The sequence below is a fragment of the Chiloscyllium plagiosum genome, unplaced genomic scaffold (genome assembly GCF_037043375.1).
Source record: "Chiloscyllium plagiosum isolate Xiang-an unplaced genomic scaffold, Cpla_swu_hap1 HiC_scaffold_17, whole genome shotgun sequence".
NCBI classification, from domain to species: Eukaryota; Metazoa; Chordata; class Chondrichthyes; order Orectolobiformes; family Hemiscylliidae; genus Chiloscyllium; species Chiloscyllium plagiosum.
Genome location: NW_028270155.1, coordinates 525231 through 541914, shown reverse-complemented (window position 1 = coordinate 541914; position 16684 = coordinate 525231). Strand labels below are relative to the sequence as shown.

Genomic DNA, 16684 nt, shown 5'->3' with positions numbered 1-16684 from the left:
GGTTTAGGGTGAGAGAGGAAAGATATAAAAGAGACCTAAGGGGCAACTTTTTCATGCAGAGGGTGGTACATGTATGGAATGAGCTGCCAGAGGATGTGGTGGAGGCTGGTACAATTGCAACATTTAAGAGGCATTTGGATCGGTATATGAATAGGAAGGGTTTGGAGGGATATGGGCCGGTTGCTGGCAGATGGGACTATATTGGGTTGCAATATCTGGTCAGCATGGACGGGTTGGACCGAAGGGTCTGTTTCCATGCTGTACATCTCTATGACACTATTGAATTTGCCATGCTAACTACTGACTTACCCTGAGAGAGTCCTGGACTAGAACTCTCAAGTCTCTTTGCACTCCAGACTTCTTAATTTAGAAAGCAGTCCATCCCTCTATTCTTCCTACCAAGGTGCATGACCTCACAGTTTCCCATGTTGTGCTCCCTCAGCCACATCTTTGCCCACTCTCCGAACTTGTCCAAATCTATCTACAGCCTCCCTACCTCCTCAATTCTACCTGTCCCCTATCTGTCTTTGTATCATCTGCAAACTTAGCCAGAATGCCCTCAGTTTCTTCATCTAGATCGTTTATACATAAAGTGAAAAGTTGTAGTCTGAACACTGAGCCTTGCAGAACACCACTTGTCACTGGCCACTGGCTGTCACCCTGAGAAGGCCCCTTTTATCCCTACTCTCTGCTTTCTGCCAAGCTTATATCTATGCTAGCATTCTGCCTCTAACACCATTTACTTTTATCTTACTCAGTAGCATCCTGCACGGCACATTGTCAAAGGCCTTCTTGATGTCCAGGTAGGTAACATCCATTGGTTCTCCTTGGTCTAATCTGCTGATTATTTCCTCAAAGATTTCTCGCAAATTTGTCAGGCATGACCTTACCCTTGATAGATCAATGCTGACTCTGCCCTATTTTACCATACACTTCCAAATATTAAGAAATCTCATCCTTCACAATGGATTCCAGAATCTTGATAAGGTGGGGGGGGGTGGGACCCAGGGAGATAGTGAGGAAAGAGATCGATCTGAGACAGGTACAGCTGAGAACAGAAGTGAGTCAAACAGGGCAGGCAAGGACAAGGTAGGACTAATAAATTGAACTGCATTTGTTTCAATGCAAGGGGCCTAACAGGAAGGCAGATGAACTCAGGGCATGGTTAGGAACATGGGACTGGGATATCATAGCAATTACAGAAACATGGTTCAGGGATGGGAAGGACTGGCAGCTTAATGTTCCAGGATACAAATGTTACAGGAAGGATAGAAAGGGAGGCAAGAGAGGAGGGGGAGTGGCCTTTTTGATAAGGGATAATATTGCAGCTGTACTGAGGGAGGATATTCCTGGAAATACATCCAGGGAAGTTATTTGGGTGGAACTGAGAAATAAGAAACGGATGATCACCTTATTGGGATTGTATTATAGACCCCCTAATAGTCAGAGGGAAATTGAGAAACAAACTTGTAAGGAGACCTCAGCTCTCTCTAAGAATAATAGCGTAGTTATGGTAGGGGATTTTAACTTTCCAAACATCGACTGGGACTGCCAGAGTGTTAAAGGTTTAGATGGAGAGAAATTTGTTAAGTGTGTACAAGACAATTTTCTGATTCAGGACGTGGATGTACCTACTAGAGAAGGTGCAAAACTTGACCTACTCTTCAGAAATAAGGCAGGGCAGGTGACTGAGGTGTCAGTGGGGGAGCACTTTGGGGTCAGTGACCATAATTCTATTCGTTTTAAAATAGTGATGGAACAGGATAGACCAAATCTAAAAGTTGAAGTTCTAAATTGGAGAAAGGCCAATTTTTACGGTATTAGGCAAGAACTCTTGGGAAATAAGGCAGGGCAGGTAACTGAGGTGTCAGTGGGGGAGCACTTTGGGGCCAGAAACAATAATTCTATTAGTTTTAAAATAGTGACGGAACAGGAATTATGGTCACTGACCCCAAAGTGCTCCCCCACTGACACCTCAGTCACCTGCCCTGCCTTATTTCTGAAGAGTAGGTCAAGTTTTGCACCTTCTCTAGTAGGTACATCCACATACTGAATCAGAAAATTGTCTTGTACACACTTAACAAATTCCTCTCCATCTAAACCTTTAACACTATGGCAGTCCCAGTCTAAGTTTGGAAAGTTAAAGTCACCTACCATAACCACCCTATTATTCTTACAAGATAGCTGAGATCTCCTTACAAGTTTGATTCTCAATTTCCCTCTGACAATTGGGGTGTCTATAATACAATCCCAATAAGGTGACCATCCCTTTCTTATTTCTCCGTTCCAACCAAATAACTTCCCTGGATGTATTTCCAGGAATATCCTCCCTTAGCACAGCTGCAATATTATCCCTTATCAAAAATGCCACTCCCCCTCCTCTTTTGCTTCCCTTTCTATCCTTCCTATAGCATTTGAAGAAGCCTTGAATATAAAAGCAGGCATGTCCTTCTGAGGATCTATAAGCCTCTAGTCAGGCCACATGTAGAGTATTGTCTGCAGTTTTGGGCCCCATATCTCAGGAAGGATGTACTGACCCTGGAGTCACGTCACAGAAATGAACAGCTTAACATATGAGGAATATTTGAGGACTCTAGTCTCTACTCCATGGAGTTTAGAAGGTTGAGGGGGGATCTAACTGAAGCTTATAGAATACTGAACGGCATGGACGAGTGGATGTTGGAAAGATGTTTCCATTGGTTGAAGAGACTAATATCTGAAGGACAGCCTTAAAGTAAAGGGAAGGCCTTTTAGAACAGAGATAAGGAGAAACTTCTTCAGCCAGAGAGAGGTGAATCTGTGAAATTCACTTCCACAGAAGGCTGTGGAGGCCAGGTTATTGAGTACATTTAAGACGGAGATAGGTTCTTGACTGTAAAGGGGATCAAGGGTTTTGGAAAGAAAGTGGGAAAATAGGGTTGAGAAACTTATCAGCCATGATTGAATGGTGGAGTAGACTTTTTTTTTAGATTACTTACAGCGTGGAAACAGGCCCTTCAGCCCAACAAGTCCACACCGACCCGCATTCCACCAGATCCATTCCCCTACATTTACCTCTACACCAAACACTGCGGACAATTTAGCACGGCCAATTCACCTAACCTCATATTTTTGGACTGTGGGAGGAAACCGGAGCATCCAGAGGAAACCCAAGCAGACACAGGGAGAATATGCAAACTCCACACAGAGAGTCGCCTGAGGTGGGGATTGAACCCAGGTCTCTAGTGTTGTGAGGCAACAGTGCTAACCACTGTGCCACCGTGCCGCCCACTTGATTGGCTGAATGGCCTAATCTCTGCTCCCATGTTTTCTGGTCTCAAATGGGTCGAGATTAATTTAGGATATTTGGTTATCATGGACGACTTGGGTCTGTTTCCGTGTTGCACATCTCTATGACTCTGTTGTCAGACCTGCCAAGTGTGTCTTGCAATTTCTGATTTCCAGCAGCCGCAGTTCTTTGGTTTGTTTCCCTTTGGCTGTGATGTGGAAGTGTGGGTGTTGGACTGGATTAACAAAGTTAAATATCACGCAACAGCAGATAGCTGACGAAGGAGCAGTGCTCCGAAAGCAAGTACTGTATTGGTACTGCCAAATAAACTTGTTGGACTGTAACTGGGTCTTGTGCGATTTTTACCATTGTCTACATTGCACTATTCCCATTGGCTGGCCAGTGCACTATTCCCATTGGCTGGCCAGTGCACTATTCCCATTGGCTGGCCAGTGCACTATTCCCATTGGCTGGCCAGTGCACTATTCCCATTGGCTGGCCAGTGCACTATTCCCATTGGCTGGCCAGTGCACTATTCCCATTGGACGGCCAGTGCACTATTCCCATTGGCTGACAGTGCACTAACCCCATTGGCTGGCCAGTGCACTATTCCCATTGGACGGCCAGTGCACTATTCCCATTGGCTGACAGTGCACTAACCCCATTGGCTGACCAATGCACTAATCCCATTGGCCGCCCGGTGCCCTGCTCCTATTGGCTAGTGGGCTGGAGGCGATGGCGGCGGGGCTGTCGGTTCGGTCCGGGCCGCTCGAGCTTTTCGTCCGGGACCGCGGGTGGCTCCGGGTCGTGGCCGAGCTGCGAGCTGATGGCTTGAAGCTGACCAGCGAGGACTCGGAGAATGGGGACTGGGACGGTCTGTCCAATGGTTCCCCGCGGCCACGGAGCTCCAGCCCGGGTCCAGTCCACATGAGCCCGGCGGGGCCTGGATCCGGGAGTTCGGGCCGAGGTGCCGCGGATCTTGTACCTCCGGAGATCGGCAGCCCGAAACCGAGCCCGGGGCTGACCGAGCAGGTCCGTACCGTGAGGGTGGTGAAGCAGGAAGCCGGTGGCCTTGGTATCAGCATCAAGGGCGGCCGCGAAAACCGAATGCCCATCCTCATCTCCAAGATATTCCGGGGCCTCGCGGCCGAGCGCACCGGCGCCTTATTCGTGGGAGATGCCATCCTGACGGTGAACGGAAGTGACCTCCGGGCGGCGACACACGACCAGGCCGTACAGGCCCTGAAGAAGGCTGGAAGGGAGGTGACCCTGGAGGGTAAGCGAGGGATTGGGGTGGGGGCTCCGGGTGAGGGTCCGGATCGTCGTGGATGGGGTGAGAAGGGAGTGTATCCCCGGGAAGAGAGTGGTCTGCAGAGTCCTCTTCCACAAGAAGTAAAAGGATAATTTAATTATTCAAATCTTAATTTGAAGGCGATGTGTTGTCACTATCTGAGTATAGAGGGATGAAGCCTTGACACGTTTCTGAACTGGCTTCTGGGCTGGTTTACATTGTGCAAATGCTGATGTGAGCTGGGTTGTTCTCGAGTTTAGCTTTACACGTAGAATTTGTGAGCATTGTGTATCTTCCTGAAGCTGAAACTTTATTGCTGGAACAGCACAGCAGGTCAGGCAGCATCTAGGGAACAGAAGATTCGACGTTTCGGGCACATGCCCTTCTTCAGGAATGAGCAGAGAGTGTTCAGGAGGAGAAGATAAAAGGTAGGGAGGAGGGACTTGGAGGAGGGGCGTTGGAAATGTGATAGGTGGAAAGAGGTCAAGGTGAGGGTGATAGGTCGGAGTAGGGTGGAGGCGGAGAGGTCAAGAAGAAGACTCAGGAATGAGCAGAGAGTGTTCAGCAGGAGAAGATAAAAGGTAGGGAGGAGGGACTTGGAGGAGGGGCGTTGTCAGGAATGACAAGTAAAGTCATAGAGCTTGGAAATAGATCCATTGGTCCAACCAGTTCATACTGAGCATAATCTAAACTAAACCAAGAAGTGATTAGAATAACCTAAGGATCCAACAGGGAAAAATGTGCAAGGTTTGTGAAGGTTTGTAGCTCAGGTTGAGGTTTAGGGTGTAGGTTTGCTCGCTGAGCTGTAGGTTTGATATCCAGATGTTTCATTACCTGGCTAGGTAACATCATCAGTGGCGACCTCCAAGTGAAGCGAAGCTGTTGTCTCCTGCTTTCTGTTTATATGTTTGTCCTGGATGGGGTTCCTGGGGTTTGTGGTGATGTCATTTCCTGTTCATTTTCTGAGGGGTTGATAGATGGTGTCTAGATCCTGAAGAAGGACTTATGCCCGAAACGTCGATTCTCCTGTTCCCTGGATGCTGCCTGACCTGCTGCGCTTTTCCAGCAACACATTTTCAGCTCTGATCTCCAGCATCTGCAGACCTCACTTTCTCCTCAAAGGTATCTAGATCTGTGTGTTTGTTTATGGCGTTGTGGTTGGAGTGCCAGGCCTCTACGAATTCTCTGGTATGTCTTTGCTTAGCCTATCCCAGGACAGATGTGTTGTCCAAGTCGAAGTGGTGGTTTTTTTCTGAACAGAAGGGACTACATCGAGAAAGCCAATGCACTACTCGCAGACTCCAACACCTACCAAAAGGTGGCGCTAGACCCGACCCCACAACTAGGAAACAAAATTACATATCTCCGAAGAAAATTACACAATTCCGGACAATTATACAATACGGAATTCCAGAAAATGAAACCCGACGGGACCAACACCCCACGATTCTACGGACTACCAAAAATCCATAGTCTCACTACCCGGAACACCAACTTACAGACTGGCCAAAGAACTACACGCAAGACTGAAGTACCTAGTAGAAGAGTCACAGCACTCCATCCACTCCACCCAGGAATTCCTAAAAATCATCAAAAACACTAAAATAGAGGAAGACGAAGCAATGATCTCATTCGATGTAACAGCATTGTTCACCTCCATCAACATCGACCTAGCAAAGGAAACACTTACCACACTTTTAGAAGAGACCATCACGTACACACCAACCACCATCAATCACATTACCAACGAAAACATCATGAAGCTAGTGGACCTGTGCCTCACCACCCACTTCACTTTCAACAACATAGTCTACAAACAAACCAACGGCACACCCATGGGATTCCGCTATCAGGATTCATAGCAGAAGCGGTAATGCAAAGACTAGAACAATCAGCCCTACCAACCATCAAACCAAAAATCTGGGTCCACTACGTGGATGACACCTTTGTCATCACAAAACGAAACAAGATAGAAGAGACATTTAACATCATCAACAACACCCTCACAGGCATAAAGTTCACAAAGGAGGAAGAAACCGACAATAAACTCGCATTCCTGGACGTCACAGTCGAAAGAAAGGACAACTGAGAACTACAAACCTGCGCATACAGAAAACCGACAAACATTGACCAAATACTTAACTACACCAGCAACCATCCCAATACACACAAAAAAAGCTGTATCAGAACACTATTCCAACGAGCCACTACACACTGCAGCACAGACGAACTTCAAAAAACAGAGGAAAACCACCAAACAACGTATTCAAGAAGAACGGATACTCAAAAAACACAGCATCCAAGAAGCTTTGAAATCAGAACTGCTGTGCTCTTCCAGCACCACTAATCCAGAATCTGGTTTCCAGCATCAGCAGTCATTGTTTTTACCTACTCAAAAAACACAGTGCGCAGATTCCTCAAGAACAAACCACGACAAGCAGACCAAACACAGCCAGAAACCCTAACCACCTTACCATACATCAAAGAAGTTTCAGAATTGTCAGCTAGACTACTAAGGCCTCTCGGAGTCCTAGTAGCACACAAACCCACCAACACTCTCAAACAAAAACTAACAAACTTAAAAGATCCAGTAGAACCCATGGACAAAACCAACGTCATCTACAAAATTCCATGCAAGGACTGCCACAAAGACTACGTAGGATAAACAGGAAGAAAGTTAGCCACCAGGATACACAAACACCAGCTAGCCACAAAAAGACATGACCCTCCCTAGCCCTACACACGGATGAAATAAACCACCATTTTGACTGGGACAACGCATCTATCCTGGGACAGGCTAAGCAAAGACATGCCAGACAATTCCTAGAGACCTGGCACTCCAACCACAACACCATAAACAAACACATAGATCTAGATACCATCTATCAACCCCTCAGGAAATGACATCACCACAAACCCCAGGAACCCCATCCAGGAGAAAGATATAAATAGAAAGCAGGCGACAACAGCTTCGCTTCACTTGGAGGTCGCCACTGATGATGTTACCTAGCAGGTAATGAAGCATCTGCATATCAAACCTACAGCTCAGCGAGCAAACCTACACCCTAAGGGAAAAATGTATTGCATAAAACAATATACAGCAATCAACCTGGAGGTGCTAAAGTTTATATTCCACTTGAGCCGCTGCCTGTCTTTTTTTTTAATATCTAAATCTACCAATATAATTCTTTATGGACAAATTAGGAGCAGGATTAGGCTATTCAACTTCATGAGTCTGCTCTTCCATTCAATAACATCACAGCTGATCTGATGGTAATCGTCAATCTACATTTTCTCTTGCCCCTGGTAACCTATTAACCCATTGAACAGAAATCTATCAATCTCAGCCTTAAACATTTTCAAGGACTCTACTTCCAAGGTTCCCAAGCACTGAGGATGTCACCTAGACAGGAGACTAAACGTCTGCAACACAAATTCCCAGCTCGGCGAACAGAACCACAACAACGAGCACCCGAGCTACAAATTTTCTCTCAAACTTTGAACTCTATTTCCTCATCTTTTCAGGATGAGAGGCCAAAGACTCAAAGTTCTATCAGCAAAGAAATTTGTCTGATTTCTATTTTAAATGGGTGACCGTTTTAAACAGTAACCCTTAGTTTTAGATTCATCATTGGACTCTTAATTTTGCATTTCTGTTGTTTTCAAATTCAACTTGAGGAAATTTAATTTTACCAAGATAATAAAACAAAGAAAATTTACAGCTCAGGAACAGGCCCTTTGGCCCTCCAAGCCTGAGCTGATCCAAATGTACTGTCTAAACCTGTCGGTCAATTCCGAAGCTTCTGTATCCCTCTGCTCCCCAACTACTCATGCATCTGTCCAGACGCATCTTAAATGAATCTCCCATGCCTGCCTCTACCACCTCTGCTAGCAACGTGTTCCAAACGCCCACCACCCTCTCTGTGAAGTACTTGCCACATGTATCCCCCTTAAACTTTCCACCTCTCACTTTGAAAGCATGACCTCTTGTTATTGAACCTTCACCTTGGGGGGGAAAAAGCTTGTCTCTATCCACCCTGTCTATACCCTTCATGATTTTGTAAACCTCGATTTGGTCCCCCCTCAATCTCCTTTTTACTAATGGAAATAAACCTAACCTACTCAACCTCTTCATAGCTAGCACCTTCCATACCAGGCAACATCCTCGTAACCTTTCTCTGCACCCTCTCCAAAGCATCCACATCCTTTTGGTAATGTAGCGCCCAGAACTGTACACAGTATTCTAAATGCAGCCGAACCAATGTCTTGTACAATTTTAACATGACTTGCCAGCTCTTATACTCAATACCCTGTCTGATGAAGGCAGGCATACTGTATGCCTTCTTGACCACTCTATCCACCTGTGCAGCAACCTTCAGCGTACAATGGACCTGCACTCCCCGATCTCTCTGCCCATCAGCTTTCCCCAAGGCTCTTCTATTCATTGTATAATTCGCTCTAGAATTAGTCTTGCCTAAATGCATCACCTCACATTTGTCTGGATTGAAAGCCATCTGCCACTTTTCCGCCCAACTCTCCAGTCTACGTATATCCTCCTGTATTCTCTGACATTCCCTTATGCTTTCTGCCACTCCACCAATCTTTGTGTCATCTGCAAACTTGCTGATCATACCAACAATGGGCCAAGTGCTGCAAAATGGAGCTGGTGTAGGTTTATAGTAGCTTTTTGTCAGTGCAGGCTTGATGGGTCAAAGGGCCTGTTCTCTACTGTATGATTCTATAATATCAATTTGGCAATGGTGGGGTGGGAGTTGCAACTTGCAGATAAAACTGTCAGAGCAGTTGGAGGCAGTCAGTGAGGAAATACCAAAAGTACAGATCAAATTTGTGACTGTGAAGAGAATGAGAATGTGTATTCGGTAAAAGCAGGCAGGGAGAGTGTTAAGTTCTGTGTTTTGTGAAACAAGAGGTTCAGCTGAGCACCGCTCAGATCAGATAAGAGATTGCAGTTAACAATTCGGTGCTGGATGCAAGCATAATGGGTTAACAAGGTGGAAAAGTATTCATTATGTAGAGCCATTTAACAAGATTCAGTGCGTGACATCAGTTTAACCAGGTGAAAAGTATACATTATTTGAAGTCACTTATTCATTGATACTTATTATTTGGGTGACCATTGCAATTAATATGTATGTTGCATTATCTGATGCTCCTCCCTGTAAAATGACTATATAGTTCATTGAGAAACTGCTGTTCCAGAGAGGACCATGAACTCATGTCTTTGTGCACATGAGCAATCATTCTCTCTCCCTCCAGGAGCCCGAATAAAGATGAGAGGTAAAACTATACTGTGTCTCTGAGCGTTTTGCTTTGACTAAGGGGGGGAAATGGGACAACAATATTGGCATAGTCAGTGGGATCCAAACGGATAGTTACGATCGGATGGTGTCAGCGGCCGCCTGGAACATCGGTGTCACGTGACGAATGGGCCCACGAGGTAAGATTTTAAACATTGGTCCATGTTGGTATTCCTGTGTGCAGAGACGATCCCCCCCCCCCCCCGTCAATTGCTCTCTATTCTACGGAAGGGTAATTAGTTCAATTGACTGACAGTTTCGCAAGCGTACTGGCAGACAGAGGTTCAAGTCATCTGTGCTGCATTGTGGGGAAGGGGATTAATTGGGGTTCAAGTCCTCTGCGCGGTACTGGAGTTCAAGCCCCCTGGGGTGGGTTTGGTTGAGGTTAGAGTCCTCTGTGTTGCATTGTGGTGAAGGGGGTGTGATTGAAGTTCGAGGCCTCTGTGTGGTACTGGGGTTTGAATCTACTGGGTGGGTTGATTTGAGGTTCAAGTACTCTCACTGTGCTGAGGTTCGAGCTTTCTGTGTGTAAGTGAGCTTCGAGCTCGCTTTTTAAGTGGGATTCGGGTTCTCTGTGTTTAAGTGGGATTCAAGCACCAGTGAAGAGTAAAGTAAGAAAGGCTCAGAGTCTTTGTTCTGGAGGAGGTGTGTGGTTTGGATTGTGGCTTCATGTGGTCCACTACAAGGGCATTCTCTTTTTATAAGTGTAATTTCAATGAGAGGATGCAAAAAAAAAAGAGAAAACACTGAAATTAAGTTGTGCTAATACTTGGTTTAAAAAAGGAACATTTCATTGTAAATTGTGCTGTGCTGAGAATGTTTGATGTTTAAAATTTTTGGTTTAAGATCCTGATTCAGGAAAAACCTTTTAAGTAAGTGTTTTTCCTTGTTTGAATTAGGATCTCCATTCAGTGTGTTTTGTGGGCTATGTAATGGGGCAGATTTTGTTTTTAAATTTAAATTGTACAACATTATGTCCTTTTTTAAAATTATCAAACATGTAACTTTAAAACAAATTGAGTGCCTTGAGCCCCTGATTTGTTTGAAATTTTACAATGCCTGTTTTTAAAAAAAAAACAGTTGGGTCAGAAGTCATGGCTTTAGCCAGTTGAGAGTATTCGATTAAAATAACTTTGCTGTGTTTTTAATACAAAGTGTTCACAAAAAGAAGAGTGCGTTTTTTGTTTGATGTTTTGCTAAGATTTTCTAGAGAATATTAGAACTTGAGGCTGAGCTGTTTCAGTTCTGTTAATTATTGTTAAGACTTCATTGCCCCCTCTTCAAGAATGTTGATCTCTACCAAAATTGCAACTGTAATTTCGGCTGTTTTTATTTGGGAAGTTTCATTTGGAGAACATATTTTAAAACATTCAGCATTTGTTTCCCACAAATATTTAAGATTTAAATCTGAACTGGAACTGCCTTTTCAATTGCTAAAGCACAGGAAACATTTTTGCTGTTTTCTTGCTGTACCAGACTTTTGAAATACCTTTCCTGACTGCTTTCGCATTAGCCAAATATCAATTTATTAAAGGAAAATAATTTTTGAATAACCTGAATGAAGCACCGTAGGGTTTGATTTTAGGACCATTGACTGTTGTTTATAATTGACTGAATTGATTAGGCAGTGCAATTTAGAAGTTAATGGATTGCATAAAATTTGATAATGTCATATATAGTGAACAGAGTAACAGACTTCTAATATTCAAAGAACTACAATTTAATGTAGTTATGTGTGACTGTCTTCCTGCTGATAACTACCCTCGCAAGGAGGGAATGAGAGAGGAAATGCAAAGATACTTTCAGCAGCTAACATAGTCTTTCGAGTTTCTCCATTCACTTGTAAAGCACACCTTTGGACCACCGCCCACCCCTCCACAACCTGATCAATCAGCTCCTCAGTCATGAGCATGAAAAGTGAAGAAGCTAACGACAATAAAGAGGAGGTCAGTACACTTTTTGTCAGTGGCCTTCCTACGGATATTAAACCACGTGAACTTTGCCTTGTCTTTCAATCATTTAAAGAATATGAAGGTTCACTGATCAAGTTAACATCACAGCAGCCAATTGGCTTTGTTACATTTAACAGCAGAGTCGAAGCAGAAGCAGCAAGGAATGCTGCATTCTCCTTGCCTGCAGTTGCAGCTGTTGCACTGGTGTCCTGCACCTGAAGCATCTTTGCAAGGATGGAAGTCTCGTCAGTTTTGTGAAGTATTTAACTGCCCTTATCCAAGAAATCAGATTTCTCCGTGGAGTGATGCACAAGGACAGACTGGATTTTGTTTTCAGGTTGAACTTTACTAAAGGAGATTTTGGCTTGTTTTCACTTGACTTGGAGGGGATGGAGTGGTCGCTAAGGACTGTGGATTTAAGAACTCTGCTGGTGGAATTTTTTTCCACATGGGAGAATTCTTCAAATTCTATTTACTGTAACAAACTAATAATTTTTGTTATAATCATTGTATACTATCGATAACTTGTTTAAATATTGGCTGTCAGAGTCTTATGAAAGCTGGTAATGCCATTGGTTCTCATGATAAAAGGTGGGAATGAGAATGTGCATTAGGTATAAGCAGGCAGGGAAAGCATTACGTTCTGAGTTTTGTGAAACAAGAGGTTCAGCTGAGCACAGCTCAGATCAGATAAGAACTTGCGGTTAACAATTGGGTGCTGAAGACATGGGTAATGGGTTAATAAGGTGGAAAAGCATTCATTATGTAGAGGCATTTAACAAGATGAGGTAGCATTCAGTTTGTGAGGTCAGTTTAACAAGGTGAAAGGCATTCATTATGTGAAGTCAGTTATTCTTTATATAACAATAGATAGCTTAATCTTTACTATTGATACTCGTTGATTTGTAACAGTCACCCAATTAATGTGTGTTGCCTTATCTGGATGCTCCTCCCTGTAAAATGACTATATAGTTAATTGAGAAACTGGTATTCCAGAGAATACCATGAACTCATTGCCCTGTGCACATGGGCAATTGTTCTCTCACTCTCCAGGACCTGGAATAAAAATGGAGGTAAAACCATACTGTGTCACTTGAGTGTTTTGCTTTGAGGGAGGAACGGGACCGTAGTTCCACCCTTCAAAAAAAGGAAAAGTTAGGCAAGGAAATTACAGGTTGGCCAGTCTTATCCCAGTGCTGGGGAAGCAATTAGAAAGAATTGAGGCACAAAATATATCTGCACTTCGCAAGAAACAGGTTATTCAGGGATTGGTGACATGGATTTATTAGCAAAAGCTTGTGTTTGACAAATTTGATTTTAATTTTTTGAAGAGGTAGCCTGGAGTGTTGTTGAGTGTAATCATTTGGTATGTCTGCATGATCTTAGCTAGGCTTTTGATAAGTTAATGGCAGGTGGTCAGGGAAGAGATCATGAGATCTGAAACAAATGGTATGTTGGATCTAAAATTGGCTGGCAGGCTGGAAGCTGACTATAATGGGAAAGGGATATTTCTGTGAGTAGAAGGTTGTTTCTAGTCGATTGCTCAGGGCTTGGTGCTGTGGACCTAGCTGTTTTTGGTGTATGTTAATGATTTAGACATAAGTTTGTGGGTGACATGGAAACTAGATTAGATTCCCTACAGTATGGAAGCAGGCCCTTCAGCCCAACAAGTCCACACTGACCCTCCGAAGAGTAACCCACCCAGACCCATTCCCCTACCCTATATTTACCCCTGATTATGGGCAATTTAGCATGGCCAATTCACCTAACCTGCACATCTTTGGATTGCGGGAGAAAACTGGAGCACCCAGAGGAAACATGGGGAGGGTGCAAGATTAGAGATTAAACTGAATGGTAAGACTGTGGAACATAGTGACGTTCGGAGACTTTGTGCATTTCATAGATCCCTGAAGGTAGTGGGGTAGGTAGAAAAGATGGTTAAGAAGGCACGGTGATAGTTGCCTTTTTATTTTAGCTGAGATACAATACAAGAACAGACAGATTAAAGAGGAATCTTGATTATTCAAATATCAGATTATCCGAAGGAGATCTTGAAACATTACATCAAAGATGTGTTTCCAACACTGATCGTGTCTTTTGTTTACAGTGATTAAAAGTGATCTCGGCTTACTGAAACGCTGCTGAGAACAGTCCTGGATTGATGGGAGCCCAGGCACCATCTCCAAGTGACTGACCTCCCGCCCTCTCTCTGTCCCCACATACTTTCCCTGGAGTTCTACCCAGGTGTGTACCCTAACCCCCCCCCCCCTTCCCCAGTTAATCTCTCCAACAGTACAGGGCAAAGGTGGAACCTGTCAAAAGTTTGCAGTAAAAAGTTGTGTTTTTGTTTGTGGGTGTGCGCTCGCTCTATTTGGAGACTTACTCCCCAAAAGTCAGCCGCGGTTTTGTTGTTGGTGTCCAGTCTGGCTGCCCTGGAGAGTGGGCGGGGGCAAGGGGTGGGGATTTTGACGGAGTGGGGTTGGGGGGTGGGGGGTCAGGGTTGGGGGTTCCTAGTTAAAGATTTCCCTACAAGAAATATCATCATCTTGACATACATCCCTCAGAATTTGACATAATCTCTCATTTTCCTAAGCTTCAACAGGCACAACCTGTCTTCAAACTTGGAAGGGTTCAGAAAGAATTTACAAGGATGTTGCTTGGGTTGGGGGCTTGAGACATAGGGAGAGGCTGAATAGGTTGGGGCTATTTTCCCTGGAGCGTCAGAGGTTGAGGAGTGACCGTATAGAAATTTATAAAATCATGAGGGGCATGGATAGAGTGAATGCTCAAAGTCTGTTTCCTGGGGTAGGAGAGTCCAAAACTAGAGGGCATAGGTGTAAAGGTGAGAGGGGATATATTTTTTAAAAAAGGGACCTAATAGGCAACATTTTCATACAGAGGGTGGTCTTTGTACGGAATGAGCTGCCAGAGGAAGTGGATCAGTCTGATACAATTACAACATTTGACGAGGAAGGGTTGAGAGAGATACATTCAAAAGCTGGATCTGATAGAAGTATATAAAAATTGAGATGCAGAGTAGGGTGGATAGTCAGTGAGCCAGGGTGTAAATGTCAAATACTATGGGGCATACGTTTATGGTGAGAAGGACAAAAGTGTTTTAGTAGGTACCTGCAATGTGCTTCCAGGGGAGGTGTTAGATGCAGATATGGCTCAGTGGTTAGCACTGCTACCTCACAGCGCCAGGGACCCGGGTTCGATTCCAGCCTTGGGCTACTGTCTGTGCGGAGTTTGCACGTTCTCCCCGTGTCTGCCTGGGTTTCCTCCCACATTCCAAAGATGTGCAGGTCAGATGAATCAGTCATGTTCAATTGCCCAGTGTTAGGTGCCTTAGTCATAGGTAAACACAAGGTAGGGGAATGGGTCTTGGTGGGTTGCTCTTCGGAGGGTCGGGTTGGACTTGTTGGGCCGAAGGGTCTGTTTCCGTACTGTAGGGGATCTAATCTAATGATAGCAAAGTTTAAGAGACATTTTGACAGACATGTGAACCGGCAGGAAATAAAGAGACGTGGGCCATGTGTAGACAGATCTAATTAGTTGAGAACAGCATCATGATACTTTGTTACAAAAGGCCTGTTCCTGTGCTGTACTACTGTGTTCTAGACAGGTTGAGAGGGCACAGTTGTCAAGTGATTTGCAAAAAAAGTAAATCTGATATTAGAAGAAATAGCACTGACTGGTGGATACACATTTGTTCAAGGTCATGAGATGAACATTACATGGGAAATGCAGCAAAATGCCCTTTAGTCAAGTTCATTTGTAGAGATGGTGAAAACATGAAGAGCTTAATAACCTCCTCTGAACCATAATGATTCCGAAATCTGAATTTATCAAAGCTGAGTTATATTTTTGAGGGTTGTGAAAAATAGATGGGAGTGTACAATTGAAGCCGAGAGCAATTCGGCCATGATCTTTTTGAGTGGGGATTGCTGTTATTTCTCAGGATCTTATGCAGTCTCCCATATTTTTCATTTGTCAGGCATATTGCTATTTTCAGACAACAGTACTGAGACAGAAAATGTCAACATGGAAATAAGGTTAAATATTGGATTGGGAAAGGATATGGAAGCAGGATAAATGATTGAAACTATGTGCTCAAGCAAGGATCAATGCTGATTTTGTGTGGTTAGGCTTAATAGAAACATTAAAAATAGGAATAAGAAAAGCCCCATTTATAAAGTCATAGAGATGTACAGCATGGAAACAGACCCTTCGGTCCAACCCGTCCATGCTGACCAGATATCCCAGCCCAATCTAGTCCCACCTGCCAGCACCCAGCCCATATCCCTCCAAACCCTTCCTATTCATGTACCCATCCAAATGCCTCTTAAATGTTGCAATTGTACCAGCCTCCACCACATCCTCTGGCAGCTCATTCCATACATGTACCACCCTCTGCATGAAAAAGTTGCCCCTTAGGTCTCTTTTATATTTTTCCCTTCTCACCCTAAACCTATGCCCTCTAGTTCTGGACTCCCTTACCCCAGGGAAAAGACTTTGTCTATTTATCCTATCCATGTCCCTCATAATTTTGTAAACCTCTATAAGGTCACCCTTTAGCATCCGCGCTCCAGGGAAAACAGCCCCCACCTGTTCAGCCTCTCCCTGTAGCTCAGATCCTCCAACCCTGGCAACATCCTTGTAAATCTTTTCTGAACCCTTTCATGTTTCACAACATCTTTCAGATAGGAAGGAGACCAGAATTGCACGCAATATTCCAACAGTGGCCTAACCAATGTCCTGTACAGCCACAACATGACCTCCCAACTCCTGTACTCAATACTCTGACCAAAAAAGGAAAGCATACCAAACGCTGCCTTCACTATCCTATCTACCT

At 44.2% G+C, this 16684-nt stretch overlaps 1 protein-coding gene across 2 annotated transcripts in view; it reads left to right on the top strand.

Moving 5' to 3' along the window:
• The first annotated feature begins 4003 nt into the window (after positions 1 to 4003).
• The window catches only part of sntb2 (syntrophin, beta 2), a 63265-nt gene continuing 50584 nt past the window's right edge, over positions 4004 to 16684 (top strand). For both annotated transcript variants that reach the window (XM_043706460.2, XM_043706459.2), the window contains exon 1: positions 4004 to 4544. In XM_043706460.2, the coding sequence (XP_043562395.1) occupies positions 4004 to 4544 (541 nt within the window). The remainder of the gene's footprint in view (positions 4545 to 16684) is intronic.